General features: G+C 46.1%; 2 protein-coding genes across 2 annotated transcripts in view; one reads left to right on the plus strand and one right to left on the minus strand.

The window, feature by feature from the left end:
* LOC109485994 overlaps nucleotides 1–19,740 on the minus strand; it is a 30,137-nt gene extending 10,397 nt beyond the window's left edge. The window contains exon 1 of the mRNA XM_019789694.1: nucleotides 17,966–19,740. Coding sequence (XP_019645253.1) covers nucleotides 17,966–18,227 — 262 coding nt within the window. The 5' untranslated portion in view covers nucleotides 18,228–19,740. The remainder of the gene's footprint in view (nucleotides 1–17,965) is intronic.
* On the plus strand, nucleotides 19,215–20,733 carry LOC109482134. The gene is made up of 3 exons (XM_019784836.1): nucleotides 19,215–19,281; nucleotides 19,739–20,019; nucleotides 20,308–20,733. Exons 1-3 carry the CDS (start codon nucleotides 19,215–19,217, stop codon nucleotides 20,731–20,733), a joined length of 774 nt encoding a protein of 257 aa, XP_019640395.1.
* The last annotated feature ends 2,283 nt before the right edge of the window (nucleotides 20,734–23,016 follow it).

Raw genomic sequence — 23,016 nt, forward strand, 5'->3', positions numbered from 1 at the left:
TTGAGAAGGTATGTGTATTGATGTTTCATCTGTGGGAGAAAGACCCATTCAATCTCGTCTCTACATTACGAGGGCCAAGCCATTCACTGCCGGTGGCCGGTGAGCCGTAAATCAGGCACCGCCCTGATTGTGTCGTAAAATGTCGTAAACGATCAGCAATCACAGCTGTGGGGCTCTTTATATGTCCTCATATCACGTGCCGTATTTAACGGGTCTTGTATCAATAAACCGATAAATACTTGTTTCCCTCCCCTCAACCCATCACGCACACCAATGCCGGTCCGCCATTTTGTGTGTTCCCTGTACCGTTCAAGGTCACCCCGAACAGCAGGCCGGGATCGAACAAACAATCGGAACCATCGGCAGTCACGTGGCCCGACATGCCGCGGGGCGTTTGTATAAACAAAAAAATGGGGCAAGTCGGGATTCAATTCCTCCATTAGTTTTAAGGGATTACGTGAAAAGTTATATATAGCACGCATGGTTAAATGTACTATTAAAGGACTAAATCAAAGCTTCGCTTGGGTTTTATCTGGATTGACCAATACATTGCAGTGCCAAGTTTACGTTGCATGGAATTGTCAAGAAAATGATAATACGTCCATCTTGATTGATGTCCTGTTGGTAAAAATGAACCCACTTTGAATGATGATGTGAATGAAAATTTCCATAAAATCGATAGGAGAATGACTAACGGCGGACTCGGTAGAGTAACCTTTAATTTCCAGATGAAAGTGCCCCGGGGCCTGGTCCGTAATGAATGACGGAGATGATCAGAGGATGGCAGCATTTCCATCACAGCGCCATGTTTTTTCACATTCTGTCAACACTTTGGGTGGAGAAATACGTCATAGAACAACCAAGACAACAAAAACCTGCGTGACTGCATACGGTGATAGACATCGAATAGCAAAATGTCCAACCACTTGTTTTACAAAAGCCGATGTTTCGGTGACCGTCTGTTATCTTCTTCGCGGGATCAAACGGGGGATCGAATGCACGACCTACCGAATGCAAGGCAACACTCCACCCACCGCACCGGTTTAAAAATAGACATAGTCACATAAAAAAATCATTTTTAAATGACTGTGATCGTGAAAGAAAAAAGAAGAAAATGTGGCAGCTGACCGTGTCTGATGACAGATGCCAATTCAGTGGTTAATCTCAAATCTCAACTATTCAAGCCATCTCTCTAGCTCATTCATATGTTACACCTCCTCTGCAGCCGTCACGTCTATAGCTTAGACTTGAACTTCTGTCAATGCGTCCTCCCGCAGTGCCTCTAGACACCACAAAGCTTAGCCGTGACACATGACGAATTCCTCATCAATTTTTGATCATGTTTTTTTAAAACCTGTTGGAAAAGTTAAACTCCTACGCGGTTGTTAGTTCGGCGCCTTGGGCAGATGAATACCTCCCCCTGCGGTGTCTGTACACAACACAGAGCTTAGCCGCGACGCGTAACGAATTTCCTGTCAGCCTGTGATCGTGTTTGGAAAATCTTTTCCAAAGAGTTGCATCCAAGTGTAACCTCTCATCCTCTCTCCGTGCAGAACGGCGTGTGCGGAACTCTTCATCACTGCCTCCCCCCGTGGTGCCTGCACGCACGGCATGGATAACTCCGACAGCTCGCTGGGCTCATCTCTCCATTTTTATTCATTTTACCAGTATACCACACTCAGATCCATGACCTGTTTTGCATAGCCTCCTTCGCAGTCTTGTTGGGCGTGGGCGTAATTTTTTCTCTGAGCGACGCTAGTAATATGCCGCCGCGAGGGACGATTTGCTGCCGAGGGACTTTTGCCACGGAGAGAAGGTTTCCGCGCTCCAACAAGACTGCTTCCAATCGGCGAGTTAAAAGGACTATCAAAAAACACTTAGGAGCGATTGGCATGGATGTGTGAACTTCCCGCAATAAACGCCACCAGTGCAGGGTGGTGTTCACGCCCCGTTGATCGACGAGCCAAAACTTGTAACTTTCCAGCGGTCGCCGATCAACCCGTCGGTAGAACGCCAACCATTCCCGAAAACCCAGCCCTATCCACTCAACAAAATCCCGGAGACATTGCTGCTACGAAAACAACTTTGAACAAATCACTACCACAGGAACCCGCAAGCTAAACTGTGATATTGCTGGGGGACGTCGACAGATAAACAAAGTGCCGCCATGTTGTTTGGTGGCGGGTTGATCTCACTGACCATGGGAGGGTAACACACCGCTCCGCAGAAAGTTGCGTAATAGAAAGAGTTGCACATTTCACCAGCAAAAATAGTACTGCAAATTGTCTTGGTTTGTTTGCATGGGACGCTTAAATATGCACGGCAATGCCTTTGTTGTAACATGACCAATGTTCTCTGTTGGAACCTTCGACTATAACGTCACGCAAGCTAATAAAACCAACCGTTGACAAAGGCGAGCGCGTGTCATGCGTATCTATGAATTACCCTTGCGCGGACATGTGAATTGGACCTGCGCGAACATGTGAATTGGACCTGCACGAACATGTTAATAGCCTCTATGAAAGGCTGGCTTAATCCGAGGTCCTTTTAACTCGCCGATTGGAAGCAGTCTTGTTGGAGCGCGGAAACCTTCTCTCCGTGGCAAAAGTCCCTCGGCAGCAAATCGTCCCTCGCGGCGGCATATTACTAGCGTCGCTCAGAGAAAAAATTACGCCCACGCCCAACAAGACTGCGAAGGAGGCTATGTTTTGCAGGTGTCCTTGGATCTATGAAAAGCTTACACAGACATGAGAACCAGAAGAAAATACATGGACAGGAACAAATAACATTTCTCCTCAGTTTGGTTCCAAAATTTCCCCGGAGAGTTCTAACCATATGTTACCCCGCGCCATGTGTCAGTTCGGTACCTCCGATAGGACCGACTTATCCGCGCATCGCCTTGTGTTTCCCGTAGCCGTCAGACATGACTAATTCTCCGTCAGTCAGCAGCCGTCATGCTCACATTTCTCTCCCAAAAAGTTCCGGCCAAGCGGAGCCCCGCAGCAATATTCAGAACTTCGGACAGAAACTTTCATGAACTTGTCTCTTTATACCACCTGGCTTAACCGTGGCACATTAATACCACCCCGTTAGGCTATGATGTGTTTTGAATTTTTTTCAGAGTTATTCGGCCGTGTGTAACGTTACAACAGCTGTCAGTTCACCAACGTGGGCCCGGCGGCCGGCACATTATCTATGCTAGTCCCCGCGGTTTCTGTATGATTTACATGGCTTAGGCGTGACAGATAACAAATGCCGCATCCATCATTATGCGCGAACCTCTGCAAACGAGTTCTTCTCATACGTCTCTTACAACAGCTCTCCGTTCAGCACCACGGACAGACCACTTCACTGTGAACTGTATCCACCACTGCGACCTATGGACAATTCGTCATCACTCCGTCATGGTGTTTTTGAAATCTCTTTAAAGGATTTCGTGCCATACGTCACGCCGAAGCAGCTGTCACTTCAGCGGCCAGAAGATAAACCCCCAGCTGCTCCCAGCGCGGCCGGGAGATACAAATTGGCTACTTTTTAGTCAAAGAGCCGCCAAGAAGTTGTTTGCTTCTCTTACAGCTAACTGTATAAATTTTCCCTGCCACTTCAATCGCGTCGTGACAGGGATCCATAGCTTTGATTCCGATGCGCTGATTGTTTGATCTTGTGATGTAAACATCTCGAGAACGTTCCATTCATCCCTCCCGCGGCAACAACAGCTGCGCTTTCAGCACCAAGCGCAAAAACATGTCCTACTTTTTCCGTTAGGCCATGTTGATTTGATTACATGGATGACATCTACGCGTGCATGAATTTTCCTCCGTTTCCAAAACAGTTTTCGACCGTACTGTAAATCGTACAAAGCAGCTGCAAAATGAGCAAATATATGCCGTATATTGCAAATAAAATATTGGAAAACGATACTTTGTCATAGAATGCCAAATCAATTCCAAAGTTAAGGCAACTTTGTTTGGCCGAACGTTTTTTTTTATTCGCACGCTCGCATCAGTTTTAGGGGGGCCCAGTGGATGGCATCTATATTATCAAATCAACATGGCCTTACGGGCTAGGGTTTGTCCCAGGGACAGTCAGACCTATTTCTACTACCCCTCAGCTGTACTTATGATTTTTGTCGATCGATTGATTGAGAAGACGAAAGCCGGGAGAAAACTGTGTCTTCGGATTAGGCAATAAATAGCAAATCAAATTTAATCCTTTCCTGATTTTGTGATTAACGATATCTAATTAACATGTTTGCGAGGGATCGTCCTGATCAACCCACACTTCAGACAGATATGCCAACAGCGCAACAGGTACAGAACTTTCGCTGATTGTCCATAAAACCCTCACCCGCCCCAGTCTGGGGACATGTTCGCCGTGAAACGCACGGCCGGTTTTCAATCAGTCCAACACAGCCAGGTTTTAATTTCCTGGAAGAGACGCGAAGGCCACGGTCACATGGCGTCAAAGGTGACGAGATCCGCCCTACACGAAATTCCCATTAATTCGGGAAGATCCCGTCCTCCTTCTACCAACCACTGTGGTCTGGGAAAATATGTGACTTGAGATGGACGACCGGTTTTCAATCAGTCGAACACAGCCCGAGTTTAATTTCCGGGAAGAGGGAGGAGATTGCCAAGGCCATGGTCAGATGACGTCATTTCATACAGGGACCAGGACGAGGCATAACAGAACTCTCTGATGAACAGCTAGTCACCTTGTTGTCTGTTTTGGTTAAGATGTTGTTCCAGGTTGTGTGACTTATTCTATTTCTCTAATGTGTCGTCAGGGTGGCCAGACTCAGTGATGTGACCATTGATTTACAGTGGGACCCTGGGGTCACAAATAACACAGAGTAGCACACAAGTTGACTGTCACAAGTACGTACAGCAACATACTCAGCAAATCATTGGATTGACTAACGTTGTGGTCTTCTTCTTTCCTTTTTTAAATCCATCAGAATCGCCTTGTGCAAGCCCCGTACAACTTATTCTGAGTGACGCATTTGGCAGTGCCTTATTTTTGGACCACCTCTGAGTATTTTAAACCCCAGCTTCAGCTCCTAAGTATAACTTTTCGATATATGAATTCATGTTATTTTTAAACTTTAATTATATCATTTGTTATGGATGCACCTAGCTTCTTAAATGATTTGGAATGTTTTGACTTGATATGTTTTGCACGACGAACCAGCCATTACGTTGCCGGTGAATGCCTCGTTTAAGCTTTGCCTGTGATCGTTTAACAAAAGCAGAGCATTGAGAATTACTTGTACAGAAAATAATGAGAATCCTTGAGGGGAAATACGCGCTATTTTCGTAACAAGGTCTGGTGTTTTCCTGTTCTGTATGTCGCCTCACGTGTACCAGGAGGTCTGAAACGCGTGACTGATAAATTGCAGCTTCTCTAGTCTTTTTTATTCGACATTCAGTGATTGCCTTTAATTTTCCGTCCGTCTAGAATAGGCGTCGTGCGTCAGTATTCAAGCCCCGTGCGCAGCATCAGGTGGCCATACCTTTCTCTCGTCCGTTTAGAAACTAGAATTGAATCTAAATCCCCAACCCACCCACATCGTTATAATGTCGTTACTGTGGCTCTTAGTTCCCACTCGTATATCTCTGCTTTGACTTTATCGTTGGTATACGGGTAATAAGAAGTTATGCCCGGGCAATTCTATCCCGAGAACCGTTCCATAAATATCAGGAAAGGCGGAGAGGCAGTCGAAATGTTAGTTTTAAATGGCGGACTTGGGAGGTATCAAGCAGGGCGTTGTCCGTAGCTGCATCTGAGCCATCTCTGTGTCTAACCTGTATCGGAGACGTTCCCAAGCCGGTTCTACGGGGAACTTTTAATCAGAACTGTTCTCTGTTTAGCGCAGCTTATCCGCTGTCACGATTACCCCTCCCTCCTGCTATTATTCCTCCCTGCTCACAAAATGAGCAGGTCGCACAAACAGCGGCAATATTGGCTGGGATATTTCCCCCGGGTCCGCTCGCGCACGACTGCACATGCCTCGCCGCTCCCTGCTGCTTCCCCGGCTGTAAACAGGGCTATTCCGAGAACAAACGGTGATTAAATAGACTCACGCCTGGCCCATATTCCCGGAACATACGGTTATTAGATGGACTATTCCCACAACGAACGGTTATTAGATGGGGACACGCCTGCCCCGCTTGCCTGGAACAGATCTTTCAATTGACCATTTTCAGAAACGAAAGCAACCATTTAAACCAGAAGCCTGTTAGCATTAATGTTATTAATATAGATGGACCAGCGTTTGTCCACATTGCCCGAACAGTAATGAGATGGACCCACGACTGCCCCACATTCCTGGAACAATGAGTTGATCAGATGGACAACCAGAACAAACAGTTCTATTTTGACAGTGATTAGTTCTATCCACGAAACAAACGCATTTAGATAGAATGACCCACATTTCCGGAACAAACGTTCATCAGATTTAGCCACGCAAGTCTCACATTTCAGCTAATACCGCTAAATTATGACTTCATGGATGACACCCACAGGCGCTTTTAAATGCTAACGTCTTTTCGTAGAAATCAGAACTCACTCGTTTAAAGTAATGGTTAACGACAAGCAAGAATTATGAAAGCAAATGCTCTGTGAAATAAGCCAGGAAGCAAATAACAGGCCATGCATAACAGACGTGCTACCCATATACCACTGCAACACGATTTTGTCACGGTATATGCATATATTTGCCTTCTATTCAGTTGTAGAGTTGTGGCATCCTTTCCAGGCTGATTACGCCTATTTTACACCCTCTCACGGTTTGGGAGCTTTTGGACCATGCCTCCCATCCGATACGGTTTGTGCAGCCTGATCAATCGCTCGTCAGCGGCAGATCCTGTAAGATCCGCGCTGAAATGAAAGAAGTTTTCCCACCCCCGGAAGATCGACAGTGTTGGAGTAAGTCCAGCTGAAACCCAATTGCAGCCGCCTAATGCAGTCGGCCCGAAATAAAGCCGCCGCGCCGCCGCGCCAGGCCGCACAATCGGAATACGGGTGACTCTATTAGGATGGAAATTGCGGGGCGCCTTGGGGCGCTTTAGAGCGCTTTGGTGGCACTTTATCAATGATGTACGGCGATCTATCTCAGCACAAGCATTACCAGTGTACTCGGCTAAAGCGGAGATCTACATATTTCTTATATACACAAGTTAAAAACGCATTAAACACGAGAGACAGTACTGCTTGTACCAACCATCGACAAAGACCGAACGAAAAGGGACCAAACTGTAGGTGGTTGTTTCAAAAGTTCGTACTCAATGAGCCAGTATATGAACACAGAACACACTGTGGAGGGCAGAGGTGCAAAGGGTTGCAGAAAGACTGACTGCAGTTGCAGAATGTCAATGCGACTGCATCTGAAGAACACATTGGATGGTGACGAGTCTGCAGACGGAAATACCCTGGTAAAATGAGGTCAGGAAGTCTTAGCGTGACAACAGCACGTCATCAAAAAGTAATAAAATCACCCCGACCTTTCCGACACGACAGGACAGAGGATGAATCACCGCTGATCGCGGCAATTTCATTTACAACCACTTTATCCGTGCCCAACTTCCCATTTCAGCAGAACCTGCAGGTTGTTGGAAACCTGACTGAAGATTGATGGTTGATGCCGCGCCTGCCTACTGTCCAATTACGTGCAGGGTCATAATTATCACGTTCAGTGGGGAGATGAAACTGGGTCGGGAAATAATTACAGGTTTCCGGAGAACACTCAAACCAGCAGCACCTTTCCGTGTCAAACATAGACATCCGCTCATAAGTCGTGTTATCCGTAGTAATACATAACATCTAATGGAGAGACTACGGGGGGGGGGGGGCTCAACCAAAATGACTATGAATATGTCTGGCAAGGTTAAAATATACCTGATAGACACGACATTTTTAGGTCACCTGTTCTATTTGGTTCATCACTAATACAGACAGTCGACGAGGTTCAGTCCCAGTATGAATGTCAATATGAAATTTCCTTATCCTGAAAAGTTGAAAAGTTTTCGCTTTACCGCCTTGAAGTTGCATAGGGTGGCTTTAACACTTTCCAGTGTCAATCAGGCTTGAACCTGTCGATGGGTCAGTATTCACCAGGCTTATCTCCCCATTGCAGGGACTGTACCGGGAACTCTGGAGCCGCTTTGTGACGGGGAGGAGAGATCGTTTCCTACAGATCCACACTCGGCTCCCTGACCTGATGTGCTTCCTGAGTGGAGAGGTAAGTATGGCTCAAGGTCGGCACTACCCTTATCTATACAGGAACTTACTGACTCTTTCCTCGTGGGCATTTTTAGAACTTTACGAGGAGGACTTGAGTTTTATTTCTTTGAACTTTGTTATGGTGAATTGTTGTTCCCATGGCAAGTGTTGAATATAGCAGAGCCACGGAGAATAGCGGAGGATCAGTTTGACAGCAGTCTCCAGATATATGCGCTCATTTTTTAAAAGTTCCTATGACGAATGACGAATTAGTGCAAGCAAGCAAAAGAAGTAAGCATGATTAACGAAATCTAAGCAGGGATGTGGTCATGTGGATCTCTGTCACTCACATCAGGCGGCTACAGAGCAGGCAGGTTTTTTTTTAATTCCCTCTTCGCAAGGAGACTGATCAATTTTGGAGCCCTTTACATCTTTTGAAAGGATCGGGATCTTCTTATTTCATTTTCGTGACAGATGCCAATGCGCAATACTATTTTGACCAGACATCGACTGTAGAATAATGTAATTTCCGTCTAATTCGGATGTTTGTCTGTCTCCAGTCGTAAAATCGCCAGCCTGCAAACGTCACTTTTCCTTCATCGTGTGACACTCATTCGTGGATCTTTTGGCTTTGGAACGATTTTTGTTAAGTTCGCTGCAGTAGTAATCGAATCGCCCGAGCCTCTATTCGATAAGCATGATACCAAAAATAATGACGTGCGCGTCGGTAGCATCAGCTGTATCCAGAACTGTGCTTTATCCAGAAAACCTCACTTCCCGTTTTTAGTTTCCTGCTTTTTGCAGCTATATTCATGTCTGTTCCTTTATAGAAGCTAGTGGGGGGAAAAAGTGTACAAAATTGGCGAGAAATTTACAATAATGACTAAAACACGAAATTCAGAACAACCTAAAAACAAGATATTCACAACCTAAACTCCCCATGGAGGTCTGAAATAATCGATTTTCGAGTGCTGCCGCGTAGATCTCTTCATTCTGGTGACACCAGCACCCCTTACATCGCGGATTTTCCGCCCCGACTGCTGATGACTGCGCAAAGCTCGACTCTGCGCCGCTGACAGATGCAATTAGGATGACAGATACTCGGGCAGTCTTTTGTAACTCACCTGACCGGATGGTTACAGTAAGGACACGGCAACAGGTGCCACCAGCAGGAGTGTAGACATGCGCTGGAGGTTGTTATTAAATTCGTTATCAAAATTTTCATTTTTGTATGTCAACTGTGACGTCTTGATCCTTACTAAACACGACAGAAAATGAACTATTGATATAAGAATAGATGAAGCTAGACGCTAAAGGCGGAAAATGACTATGCACGATGAAAAATGTACTTGTCACGGTGGCAACCAGCCAAAAAAGAGAGACAGCATGTCCCTTATTCCGGCAGAGAAGAGATCATGGGACAGCCCCGGCTTCAAATGTCCGTAAAATCGACCTTGAGTTGCTATAATTGATAGTTAAAAGAGTTTGGTTACACCTGGAAGGCAGAGAGGAAGATAGCGATAGACAGAAGAGGTGTACATGTAGTGACCTGTATCGAGTTCATGTCGTGAAGAAGAAGAAGAATTAATAGTTTCTTCCTCACCGTACCCCAAACTGTCTGGAGATCTTGGAGACAAGCCGCAAGAAATTTCACTTGCACAAACATGCTTTCACTCGCCAGTATCACATTCGATAGCAATCCCAGACGATGCCGATCATTAAATGAAGTTTGTTAGGTCTGATTGGCGCGAGGTTATCTCAGGTTAGGCCAGGCTTGCATGCGGTAGACTGGGAGGGGATTAATCTAGAGACAAGGCCATACTGGTAATGAAATAGGGAGACAAATTTTAACGCAGTCATTACATGAATGTACGCTGATAAGGTTTTATCTCAATATTAAACTGATTTCAAGTTTAATCTAGCAAGAGCAGTTCTGTGCGTTAAAGTAAACATTATCGCAACGGGAATAACGAACATCAACTTTTAATATTGTTATTGAGTCCAGGAACGTTAATGAGCTTTTCTATCGCAAAGGAGAATAAAGTTTATCAATCTTCTCTAGCAAAAGTGCGCCTGCACCAAATCCTAACGTTGTCGCCGCAAGAACGACGGAACTTAACTTTAACATTATTGTTTTCAATGAACGCCGTTTTATTTTCCATCAGATAAAGACATGGTAGGAAAAGTTACCGATGTTCCAGTGGCAGGTTTGCAAGCGCGAATGATATCTCAGGAATCCTGGAAGCTTCCGTAAGGGGATAAAATATATCTTAATATATTTTAATGTCATATTCAAAAACTAAAACTCAGACGCGTAAGGGTCCGGTCTCACGCGTCGTACGATCGCAAACTGTGCTGTATCCAGAACACGGGGATTTATCCAGAACTCTACTCAGGCACGGTTCTGAATACTCCAGAAACGTGCCTGGTGTAAATTCACGTCTTTGATACGCGAGACTATCCAGAACCGTGCCTGAGCCTAACCCGTTCAAGCATATAACTAAACAGGAACGGTTCTGGATACAGTATCACCTCTTCACGCAGCATCGCAAACAGAGCGCGAAACCGACCTCCCGGGGGCATATTGATGCTTACTTATGATAGTTAGAATTCTATAATGGCGTCGTTTTCTCGGCAGAAGAGTCGGGGGATGATCGAACGCTGCCAGTTTATCTCATGGTGGATCCGTCACACTCAGTCATACTTAGATTCCGTCTCAGTCTACTTGAAGTTGACGCCTCCTATTTCCTGTGAGACCTTGGAACGCTCACTGAAAGACCGTTCAGAGATTTGTCAGGTTCTGTTGGCGCCCACTGAGCGGTGTTTGGGCGGTCGCGTGGAATCTCCACTCAGTTTGGAAGCCTCATGCTCAGTTTATATATCTCCCATATGAAACTCCTGAATTTCGAACTTCTAGCAGCTTTTTACAGCTGCTAAGACAGAGTAATGTTTTTTAATGAGCCATATAAATGCAGACGACAATCGTGTCCCTGTACTTGAAAGACCGCACACGCAAAAAGACGTTCGATGAGATGAAAGGGAATTTTTGGGAAGAGCGTCTGAAGTTGTAAAGCACTGGCATCAATGAGACAACACAAACTCCGACAAAGGATTCAAAGTCGCGATGTTTCCCGTCACGTGAGCTAGAAACTGGCCGTCGTCAAGACGGATGCGGGATGGTGGAGGATAGGCGGTGATGAGAGAGATGATCACACGGCTCATCAGGCAGCGGGGGGCCATCAGTCTTCTACTGCCCGGGGCGGGACGGCTCTCAGGTTCATCCCGTCTCTCATTCGTCAACAACCGCGTTGATGCATTCACTGGCGCAGACTGTTCGTCATCAGTATTGCGAGTTGGCTGTTCACTCACGGCTGTCTCCTTAGGTCCCTATAGTGTCTAGTTTTAAAATGGTACTAGTTTCAAAATCGTTTAGGGCTAAACTGTTCAACCATAAAACCACATTTCAGGGTAACACACCAGCTTCGGTATCTGTACGGCGGTAGAACCGCCCTTCGGCGTACCATACCAGCTTCTGTACCTGCATTGTCTTGCCGAAATAACATGGTTACATTGGGAAACGCTTTATTCATGGTAAAACTGCTGTACATAATGGGAAACGGCAGAGATGTATCCCTGAGTACAAAACCGTGTCATTACTGATTATATCTTACAAGTTCAGCCATAAAAAATACGATAATTTTTTTACGACCCAAAGTGCTCACATCCCGAGTCAGTCGTTCAGACTAAAGTCTAGGTTCTGATCAGCTGTTGCGATTTTTCTCTAGTATATGCCGAAACAAGAGATCGTAAATGAAGTAAATAATATGAAAAGGCTTAGTTCGGAGCCGAATTGAGGAAATGTTCCATTTTAATGACACTTCACAAGTTAAGTACGACCCTAAAATATGCGACACTTTTCATGTTAAGCACGGCTTTGTCTGTTCTCATATAATCATCGTGATCACGCTCCTTCTGTTGTTTCTGTTTATGACAAGTCTGAAGATCGAGGCCTTTTACCCTTTAAACTGGCATTTGTAAGCAGACATCTCGACACCCCAGTCCCTGTACACCGGCGTGCGATATTCGTCAGTGTCGTGCCTCCCCGCAGTTTTCTATTGACGGTTGATATGAATAAATCATAACCCCGGCTGGGTTGTCCGTGTCTGCCCTTTCTCAGGAGCTGGCGACAAAATCGTGAAACAATCAGAGCTTTTATACAACCATAAATCAACATTCTCCACAATCCATTTAGTTTGAAACCTTCGGTGGCGCCTGGGGATGTGATACTTATCCTTCAGCTTGCACGCCCTCATCCCCAGTGTCGTAATGTTAGATAATATATCATCGATCTTAGTTAAGACTTACTTGGTGTCATTATAAGTCATACATTAGAAACATATATTGAATTAGAGACATATATTATCTTTTACATGCATGTAAGTTCATTTGTACGTACTTGTTTGTTTGTCCTTGGTTTGCAGGTATAGCTGTAGAAGACCTGTCCTTTAATTTCGTTGTATCAATATATAGCTTTGGTATGTTGGACGATTCTGAGCGCATCGTCACTTTGTAGATTTCTATGTACCACAGGATTGTTTTTGTCTGATTTACAGTGAGAGGGCTGTAGTATCCCCAGTCCCCGTCACAGGGCCGCTCACTAGTACTGCAATAACACGACCGCGCTATGGGATGAATAATTCATCCAACACGGAAGATAAAGACACTGCAAAATTACTCTCCAGGCAGAGGTTTTTAGGCTGTGGCTTTTTTGGCCACGTTCTCATGCGTTTTTTTTTTTGTACTAGTATCTATTTTTCGTTAACCAAACCTCGGGTAGTGAATTGAATACTGTCCTGCCAATGTAAACTGCATTGTCCTACCAATGTGATCCTTCATCACCACATGATATCACAAAATATGATGTTCGACAAAAATATTACAATGGAACCAGAGACTCAGGAACAACTTTTCATGTTCAATTATTACACCAGTGTAGTTTGTGTAGTTTTCTCAACGTTCCAGTGACAAAATCTTTTACTAAAATAGTACATGTATATGCAACTTATCTTGAAAGTTCATCTGTGTTGGTACAAATCATAGTTTATGCAACATTGACGATATAAAATATGACAAAATGATAAACGAGAACCTAAGCGTAAACATTACAGCATAGAGGAAAAATAGGTCGAGGGGATTGCTCTTGCATGCTGAATTCTATTAGCGGCCTTATAGAGCCGACTCGCGATCAATACGCGCACGGTGTTCTGTCCCATATCATGCGGTGACTATTTGTATTCGTGCAGTTTTCAGATATGTTTTATTGCAAAATCACCTACTTTAGGTAGCAGTACATAGAGGTGAATATTCTATATTCCTAAAGTTATTTTGGATCTAATTTATATAAGTTTCTTATGATGATTATATAAGTTGATCCACTATCTTTACTTCCTGTTATTACGATTAGATATCTGGATATAAACACACACACTACTATTATATTTCAGTCATACCATGGTATGGCTGAAATACATTGTTTTTCCTGATGTTTCTTCTTCTCCTCCTTCTTCTCCTCCTGTCATTTCTCTAAATTGATTCAATTTCTTCATTTTTTTTGGACCAAATGACCTGATATTTGGTACTAGTATGTGATTTTGGAATGTTCTATTTTTTCACAGGTGTAAGTTTGAAACAGTCCAATTTTATAGGGTGTGACTGAAATATGTTGTATTTGCTCCAGAGCAAATGCGGCCTTTCTAGTTATTATTTGCATTATTTGCTACTTACAATTTCTACCTATTTTCGAAGTAGGTCGATTTATTTTAGCCAAACTTTTTTTATCATTTGTTGGAATAAATAAATAAATGGAGCACTAATTTACGTTATTCTATTTCGGGGTTCCCCCTAGGGAACGTTGATATACATTTCGTGACAAAATGAATCAACTACGACTGAAATGCTGAGACTCGTTGGTCATTGCCCCTCGTACGTCTAATTCTCCACGCTGGTGTGTTATGTAGAGTCACGCATACATGACAGAGTAAGCAGAACGCGGATTCCCACAGGACCAGTTAGAACGGCGCGTGCGTTCTTCACACGTGAGATTATCGCTCCTGAGGAAAATAAAATTTAAAAAAGCATGACCGAGCACCACTACGTTTTATGGTTATGGTGAGGCGCAACTGGGCGCAAACAGATTAAGTCGGGTGATTAAAAAGGAAAATGTTCCCATGTAGTTATTAAAGGAATGACAGATTATCCTGTGATTTCAAGCCCTCTGCCCATTTGTCAAAATGCTCAATACTTGGGAGGGGGGCTAGCATGAGTCTTATTGATAATTATGGTCTTCATTCACTGGAACCAACGCGAAATATCTATTGGGAAATGACACTGTAAATATCGGGTAACGTAGGAAAAACTGTGATCAGATACATGACGTAGAAAAAGAAAGTACACGCATGCAGACTCACTGGGCAGTGGGGAGACGTTACTTATTTACCTTGGCATAGACGTAGACTTTGAAGTTATGTAATAAAATGTAAGTATCGTCATCTGATTTGGGCCAATCTGTACTATATTTTCAGAAGCCTCTAGAGCCTGTTAGAGGCTAATCTGACTTCTAGCTGTCAGCGTTTGAATAAGTGTTCTTATGATTTGAGGGCGCCGAATGAAAGCCGCTCCGGCCGCCCGTAGAAACAAATGCTGTCGGTTCCTGATCTCCAAGCAGATCTTTGGGTGTCTGCATGACAGTATCAAATTAGGCTAAACCTCTGCTTCGAGACCGGCCGGCCCCAGGAAATGATCAGTCCGTCATTTCTTACTCTTCAAGCGGAGGCTTAGGCTTCGGCTTCTGGCGGCAAATGGATACTGCCCTGCCATGTCAGTTTGATATTTTGCAGTCAGCAAAAGATCTGCCTTGGAGATACGCAGGGAAGCTAGCAGGAGAGATCCTCCATGTGTCCACTCGTCTCTAGATAAGACATGAGAGAACTCCCTTCTCTACGTTTAAGGAATTCAAACAGCCGTTCCGAAAGGTGTAACCGATCTACATACAAACTCATTTAGTTCAATATATGGATACGGAGAATATGAGCAGCTATGCTAGAATATACTAGTGAGTCGTGACAAACAAATGACTTATGAAAGGATCACATTTCTACTGTGGTTAAGCAAAATTGATGCGTAATATGGAGCCATTTAGGTTTTTCTCTGTGAGCTCCCAGTTCTCATTTCTCATTACTGATTCTTGCCTGGAGGCAGAAACCCAATTTGACAGGGACAGTTCATTTCATTGCGACCCAGGTGACTACGGAAACGCAATTACCATTCTGCCCTGAGGTTATCCCAAATCTGGTCAGTCTTTGCCTCTAAGACAGTGCAGTATTTCTTGAAAAGCATCTATAGTATGTGTACGGTATGCAATAATGGTTTCACTTATCTGTAACACAGCTGATATGTACATGCACTTGATTTTGTATTTTATAGCTTTGGAAAGTATGCCATATCAACAATTATGTTCAAGTCTTTCAGGTATTGGCACGATATTTTAGTGATATTGGAATGAATTTCACGTCTTTATTTTCTATTGCAGGCACCAAACACGCTGCAAAAAACAGGTTATGAAAGCAAGGAGGATCCTTGATGAAAGGGAAATGCGGAAAACGCAGTCACGAAGACCACTCGACTTAGTTGAAGGCAATGCACGTTTCGTTAGATCAGTTTCCTGTTCGTTAGACTGACTACTGCCACTTTTGTTACCTTTATCTGGTATGCGCCGGGCTACATACACATCGACCTGATTTCTTGTTACCTCCTTACGTGGAGGTATTGTTTGTAGTGTGTGTGTATGAGGGCAGGAAGTAAGATTTTTAACCGTACATTGACCGGAAGGCGAAATATTCAAAATAGTCTCCCCGCAGGCTGGGAGGAAGTAAAGGTCACCCCATTTCCTGTCTTCAGTTTCCTGCTTTATTCAGGCCAATTTCCTAAAGGACGTCAGTGGGGAAAATCATGTAGGTTTCAATAAAAACCTAATTTGCATACTCTTAAAGATTCAACGAGAAAATTTACTATAATAAATAAAACAAGAACTTCACAACAGGTGTAAATGCTTCACAGAGTTGAGGTATTACTGAGGAATCTGACCAGATTTAGTTGTCACCTACTTTTCTATATAAATCCAATCGAATTGGAGCTGAATATGAGTCAGATATGACTCCCGAACAACTCTGACCTACTCCCAAACACCAACCAGCCATCCAGCGAACACGAACGTTTTAAACATTTTGAAACATTCCGGGCTATGCGTGACGGGGCTTTGCCCAGTCGGAATCAGGGTTTTACTTGCGTTTACTCCGCATGTGGATCACGCGTGGCTTGACACGCATTACGGGCGGGTTTTTATAGATTCGCAGTGACGATAACCTGCATTAGAGCCTGAAAGGCCCTGGCTGACGGCGCAGGTGAAAGATGATACCCACTGTTGTAAAGAGTTCAATACATTCGCGAGTGGTTCGATATTTCCAGGTTAACGTTCGGAGTGCAGTTAAAGTGGAGGTGACCGGGAAGGGGGGGGGGGGCACCAGTGTAATGCCTGGAGTCCAAGATTTGAGCACTGTAGCGGAGATGCCCAAAATGATTGCATATTGAAAAGAAATCTTAAACCAACATTATATATGTGTCTAAGAAACCTTAGTCAATTAAGAATGGAATTTCATCTGTCTTGGTACAAGTCATAACTACATGTAAGTTAGTCAATCCACTAAACTAGATTCAAGATCCACAAGATTTCAAGATTCCATTCGTTAGTTTTCATCTGTTACTTCAGCACAGTACCACCTGCCGATCATTCTTATAAAAGACAGTCATTATACAATACCAGAAGTACAAATGGCCAGTCCTTGCCACGCGTAGCTGACCCCCCAAGGCGGCGCAAAGCGGACCTTAATGAGCAATTAAGACGGCTCACCGTCTTTAAGTACCTTGTTATGATCCTATGGTAAGACGGATATGCCATTTCTACGTCTGCGGTTGGTTTCCTAGGTTGCTCGCTATTGCTTTCGACGAAATAAGTAAAATTGCAAAGGGAGAACATAACGGCACCGGTGTAACCGTTTAAAGCATCAGTGTAACGATTTAGACACCAGTGTAGTGGTTTGGACATCAGTGTAACGATTTAGGTATCAGTGTAGCTGTTTCCACTAGTTTAGCGGTTTTGACATCATTGTAACGATTTAGGGACCAGTCTAGCGGTTTAGACATCATGAACGATTTAGGCACCGGTGTAGCGGTTTAGGCACCAGTGTAGCGGGTTTTTAGACATCAGCGTAACAATTCAGGCACCAGTGTGGCCGTTTAGGTCCATTTAAAGCAGATAGCTGGCAACTGTAATGAAGAAGTAGGACACGCACTTCCCACAAATTCGGACCCATCACAAAAAAGTGGACCAAAACCGCACCTAGTTCATACAGTTCTGTATAGTAACGTTAGTATCTATGCTGGCTATACATCTATTTTGTGATGATATTCTTATTCCTAATGCACAGTCATATAGCAAAAGAGATCCTTGTTTTACGTAACAGAGAAATACATGTAGTTGATGAGGTTAGGCTGATTTAAAAAAAACGAGTTGGGGAAAAGGTAGACATAGGAGGAGTTCAGGATATTCAGGGGGTACAGCTGTGTGAACAAACAAGTAAACAAACAAACAAACAAACAATTGCAAACAAACAAACAAACAAACACCGACCTGTGAGGAAGCTGAGGCGGCGCATGGCCGGGAAAGGATGGACGCCGGACGTGTCCAGGATGTCCAGGCGGTAGACCTCGCCCCGGATCCGGTACATCTTGCGGTGGAAGTCCTCGATGGTCGGCGTGTACTGATCGTCGTACTGGTTGAAGAGAAAGCGGGAGACGATGGCGGTCTTGCCGACGCGCGCCGTTCCCAGCACCACCAGGCGGAAACAGTTCTTGGGCGGCGCGGCGCACTCGTCTACCAGATGCGAGGACATGGCCGGGGCAGGGGGGCGGCACGCGGGTGGCGGTGGGGAGGGGGGCGCTTTTACTTGGCTCTCGCAGAATGTGTGGCACTCAGAAGCGTGGTGCGGGAGACAGACGCGGATTCCTCCGTGCGCTGATGAACGTCGTGAAGTGATTGGTCAGACGCACAGGTGAACTCCTACCTGGCACAGATGCCGGGATGATGAGATGACTCGCGGACTGAACGGTTTGCACGGACGGGCGAAACTTCGCAGTGGTGAGTAGCCCTGACCGAGCGAAACTTCGCAGTGGTGAGTAGCCCTGGAGTCGGGTCGGGAGATAGGTGAACACTGCGACAATCAGACTAGGTTTGCAGAGAAACGTACGACTAGCCTGTATCCCAGCTACTACAGTCAGGAGCAGCTTACAGGGAGTGAAGCACGTCACGCGTTACAAGTGTTTCCGCAAACGACTCTCCAGCCTGAAGGCGCTGCGAACACACGATGAAGCCCGTAGACTGGCACGTGCAGACGGCCCCGGGATTTCCGGCAGTCCGTTGTCGTGATATTTCTTCCAACAATTCAGCCGTCAGTCTCCTTTCCTTTGGGGCCGATATCTACACGGACCGATGCTAGATAGATAAGAGTAATCAACTTCCTCTGTAGTATATTATATAGAGAAGAGAGGGGATAGAGCTTTCCCTCCCTCCGTGTGAAATGGACGTGTCCGCGTCTCACGTGCGGGGTAAGGTGCCTCCAGGGGCGCCCATTTCACGTGAATGAACGGGGATCTTTACCGGCACCACGGGCGGCCCGCGCGGCCTCACGGGGCGAGCGTTTTGTGCCTGTCTGTCCGCCGCAGCGCCCGTGTAGCGACTGCTGCGTTATCGGAGTCGACAGAAGGACGCCTCCGGCTCCCCGCGGCGCTCTCTTGATCTCCCGTCTTCTGCAGCGGCGACTGACTTTAAAGCAAGCCTCGCGACTTTGATATGAGAGTTCCTGTTGTCGCAGCCGGCGGCGATGAAGAGACAAGCGGGTATCAGGAACGTTTCAGCCGCAAATCAGCTCCGCTCCGGGATACAGTCAAGTCAGTAAGACTTGAAGGCTGTATTTGCCCAAAAAGTCCTGGATGTACGGGTTTGAATTGAAAACCCGGGTCGGCAACGGCAAAGTCAAGGGTCTTTGGGCTGAAATCCCGGGGCTCTAGCATGAAAACCTGGGTTTACAATGTGAGAACCTGGGTATACAACCTGCGAGTCCTGATCTATGAATTGAGAGCAGCAATTTACAATCTAGCCCGCTAGTTATCAATATCAAAATGGTTGCATATCCGTCACATTATTCTCTGGCTAAAGAGATATTTCCTGTTGAAAACAACTTTAGTTGAACCAGGAGACAATTGATATTTACCTCACCGAAATAAGACAATTACACAAAATCCACACCTTGTTTTGTAGAAAGAAGGCTTGCTAGCACTAATTCTCTTTTTTCTAGACTAGACCCCTGTCAAAACGTATCTTTTTTGGGGCGGTATCAATTATAAACTTATTCGTGCCCACCCTCTTCTCTCGTATTACTCCGACCACATTCCGTTACCCTGAAGCAAACGTCCGAATTTCAAGGTGACCTCCTTTGTGTTAAAACCGCAGTGATATTTCTGTTGCCTAGGAACCCGGGACGTGCAGGGACGGGCCCGCTGCCCGACGCTGTAAACTCCCCTGACCCGAAGCGAGGCACGCGTGAGCAGGTTTACGGGTCCGCTTGCCGTCAGCCCGCCCGGCTGAACCCACCTTGTACACGTCCGGGAAGATTGGGGGCAACGCTCGCCCCGGAATGTGCGGCCGCTCCTGTAATGTGCGTTCGGAAGACGATCGATACGAAAATCACGACCATTCAGGTGTCGGCTGCCAAGATCAGCTCTGTCTCTATTAATAGCCACACACACCGTGCTTGGAGCCGAAGTTTCCTGGAATCCACGCGGCGTGATGGTGCTAGTTTTACGAGGATTCACGCCCTGTGATGACGATCCCTCGGCGGCTCTAATCCTGCGGTCGCCGCTCCCTTCCCCCTGCCCTGAGGGGGCCCCCCGCTCGTGTCACACCGGGGCCTCTAGGACGATCGCTCGGCAGCTGCACGCATGGCCTCCCGCAGGCGCCTCCTCCTCCTCCCGTTCTACCTCAGCACACCTGCGTACCTGTTCTCCCCATCTCCCCACCCTCACCTGCAGATTCCAGCTAATCGATTCCCGGAGATGCACACCCCTCTGCTCGTGGCTGCCGCGTCAGATATCCGGAGTCGCCGTCTGCATCCCGATCAGCGAGCTGGCCCTACGCGAGCTGGTCCGGGCCCTCCCAAACGGCACCGACCGGTTCCACGGAAAAAAACAATTAGAACTGATCTACGGCGGCCGGCCTTACATATTCCTGGCCGGGCGTGTTTCGGAATGCCGAGATTTTACGGCTGGAACGCAGCGGCGCTGCATGCGAAAAGCACAACCACGGTTTCAGCACTACACGGGACAAACCTCCGCAGCTCTTAACGGGGGAAGTACGTTAATGGTGGCGTCTGGAGAGAGCTCGGGCAGGGATGAACCGTTTCATCATCAGCGTGGGTTGCCGCGGTACCAAAGAAAAATGTTTTGCCCAGGAAATTGCCCCATATATGGAAATCACACAGCTGCAGTGACAGATCATATCAAGAGAGTAATATTTCTGTTTTCCCCACCCTGTGATGTTTTCTAAATCTCTCTCTCCCTCTCTCTCTCTCCCTTTCTGCCCTTTCCGTGTTTATGTGTACGAGAACTCGTGTGTGTGTGTGTGTGTGTGTGTGTGTGTGTGTGCGCGCGCGCGTGTGTGTCCGAGCATGAGGTTGACAACGGAGAATGAAAAGTTTGTACGTAGTATAACAGCACGGTCGTCTTGCACATCTTTGCAAAATCTAAATTGTGATCGTCCATATGGCTCACGGTACCATACCATTGACTCATTACGTCATAATAACCGAGCATTTCCGGTCGCCTTTGATTCACAATGTCATAATCGATCGACCTGTACTGAAGAGGGGAAGAAATCCATTCCGCTTGACCCCACCCGGCGCAAAATTCCTCCGGGAATGCATTGATTACATTCCAGGAATGCAATGATGACGTCCTTGTCCTGCTACTGTCAATCACCCAACCTATACATAATGAAAGCCCTTTGCTCCACCGAAGCGCCATCTTCCTGGAAAATTTATTCACCGGCTGATAAAACCCTATTGATTGCGAAAAGACCGTTTCTGCCCCCGATAGCGTGCTACGTGCTCCAGTGCGCGGCCAGAGGACGACAGAAAACCGTTTCTTGTCATCGCTTCAATGTTCCTGTCCGTTGCTGAGATTTTTCTTAATATATATTTCAGTGGTTCAGCTAACGTATAGTCAACGATGCCGTATTGGCCCCGGAATGGGCTTTCGATAATAAATACTGACAGCTAGTCCAATGGGTACAAAAGATGTACTGAGAGGATTTTAATTCTTAAAATCTAAAGACATCATATAATCGTTACTGATACTGTGGCGAAGCACACCCAGACGTTCATATGGTAATATCTGACGCCGGTACGGTTGGGGAATTTCAGTATTACGGCGATGCACGTCTCAGCTTTAATTTCACTCATGATCAGGTCCAGGGATTGCGAAAGTTTGGAGGCTCCTCCCTCACTCCTACCATTCACGGTCCGCCCCGGGTCGGATGTATTTCCGATCCGCTAACCCCGTTTATACGTAGACGATATAATTTGATCAGCAACAACAGCCCACAATCAGCTCGCATACTGCTGATTCCGCAGGCGGGTCCTTTAAAAAATCCTAGTTCATCTACAGTACGACATCGGCTCTGCCTAGGTTCATCTGCAGCCCGAGCGGTAATGCAGTATTTTATGCTCATCTGCAGCCCGAGCGGTACGGCACCGGCTCTGCTCATCTGCAGCCCAAGCGGTACGGCACCGGCTCTGCTCATCTGCAGCCCAAGCGGTAAAGCAGTCGACTCTGCCTAGGTTCATCTGCAGTCCGAGCGGCAATGCAGTATTTTCTGCTCATCTGTAGCCCGAGCGGTAAGCTTAAGGAGCCTGCTCAGCTCATCTGCAGCCCGAGCGGTACGGCATCGGCTCTGCTCATCTGTAGCCCGAGCGGTACGGCATCGGCTCTGCTCATCTGTAGCCCGAGCGGTAATGCAGTATTTTCTGCTCATCTGTAGCCCGAGCGGTAAGCTTAAGGAGCCTGCTCTGCTCATCTGCAGCCCAAGCGGTAAGGAGCATGCTCTGTTGATCTGCAGCCCAAGCGGTACGGCATCGGCTCTGCTCATCTGCAGCCCAAGGGGTACGGCATCGGCTCTGCTCATCTGCAGCCCGAATGGAACGGCACTGGCTCTGCTCATCTGCAGATGATTCAACCGATTCGGATCAATACGTTGAAATGGAAACACTAAAATGTCTGACTGCACTTGACTTTACAACTGCATCTTTTCTTCGCCCCCTGATGTCTATATCGAGAAATGCAAGACGATCAGAATGTACATGTCTCTTCGTTGTCAAGTTCCCGTTTACATGGACTGGGACAGTCCGTCGTCTCAGGTTTGGTTCGATGGTGTGATATAAACAACCGTCGCCACTGGCGTGTTACGCCGAAGGGCGGTTATTTCGGTTTAATACTTAGTCTAGTGCTACAGATTCAGGAACACACTCAACCTTTTTACCATATTTTCCAACACAAACATGCATGAGTAAGCACAGGCCAGTTACTAACTGACTCACTAGACCAGAGTCCAATCACGACACGAGACGGGAG

Source organism: Branchiostoma belcheri, unplaced genomic scaffold (genome assembly GCF_001625305.1).
Source record: "Branchiostoma belcheri isolate BF01 breed outbred unplaced genomic scaffold, Haploidv18h27 scaffold11, whole genome shotgun sequence".
In the NCBI taxonomy this organism is placed as follows: Eukaryota; Metazoa; Chordata; class Leptocardii; order Amphioxiformes; family Branchiostomatidae; genus Branchiostoma; species Branchiostoma belcheri.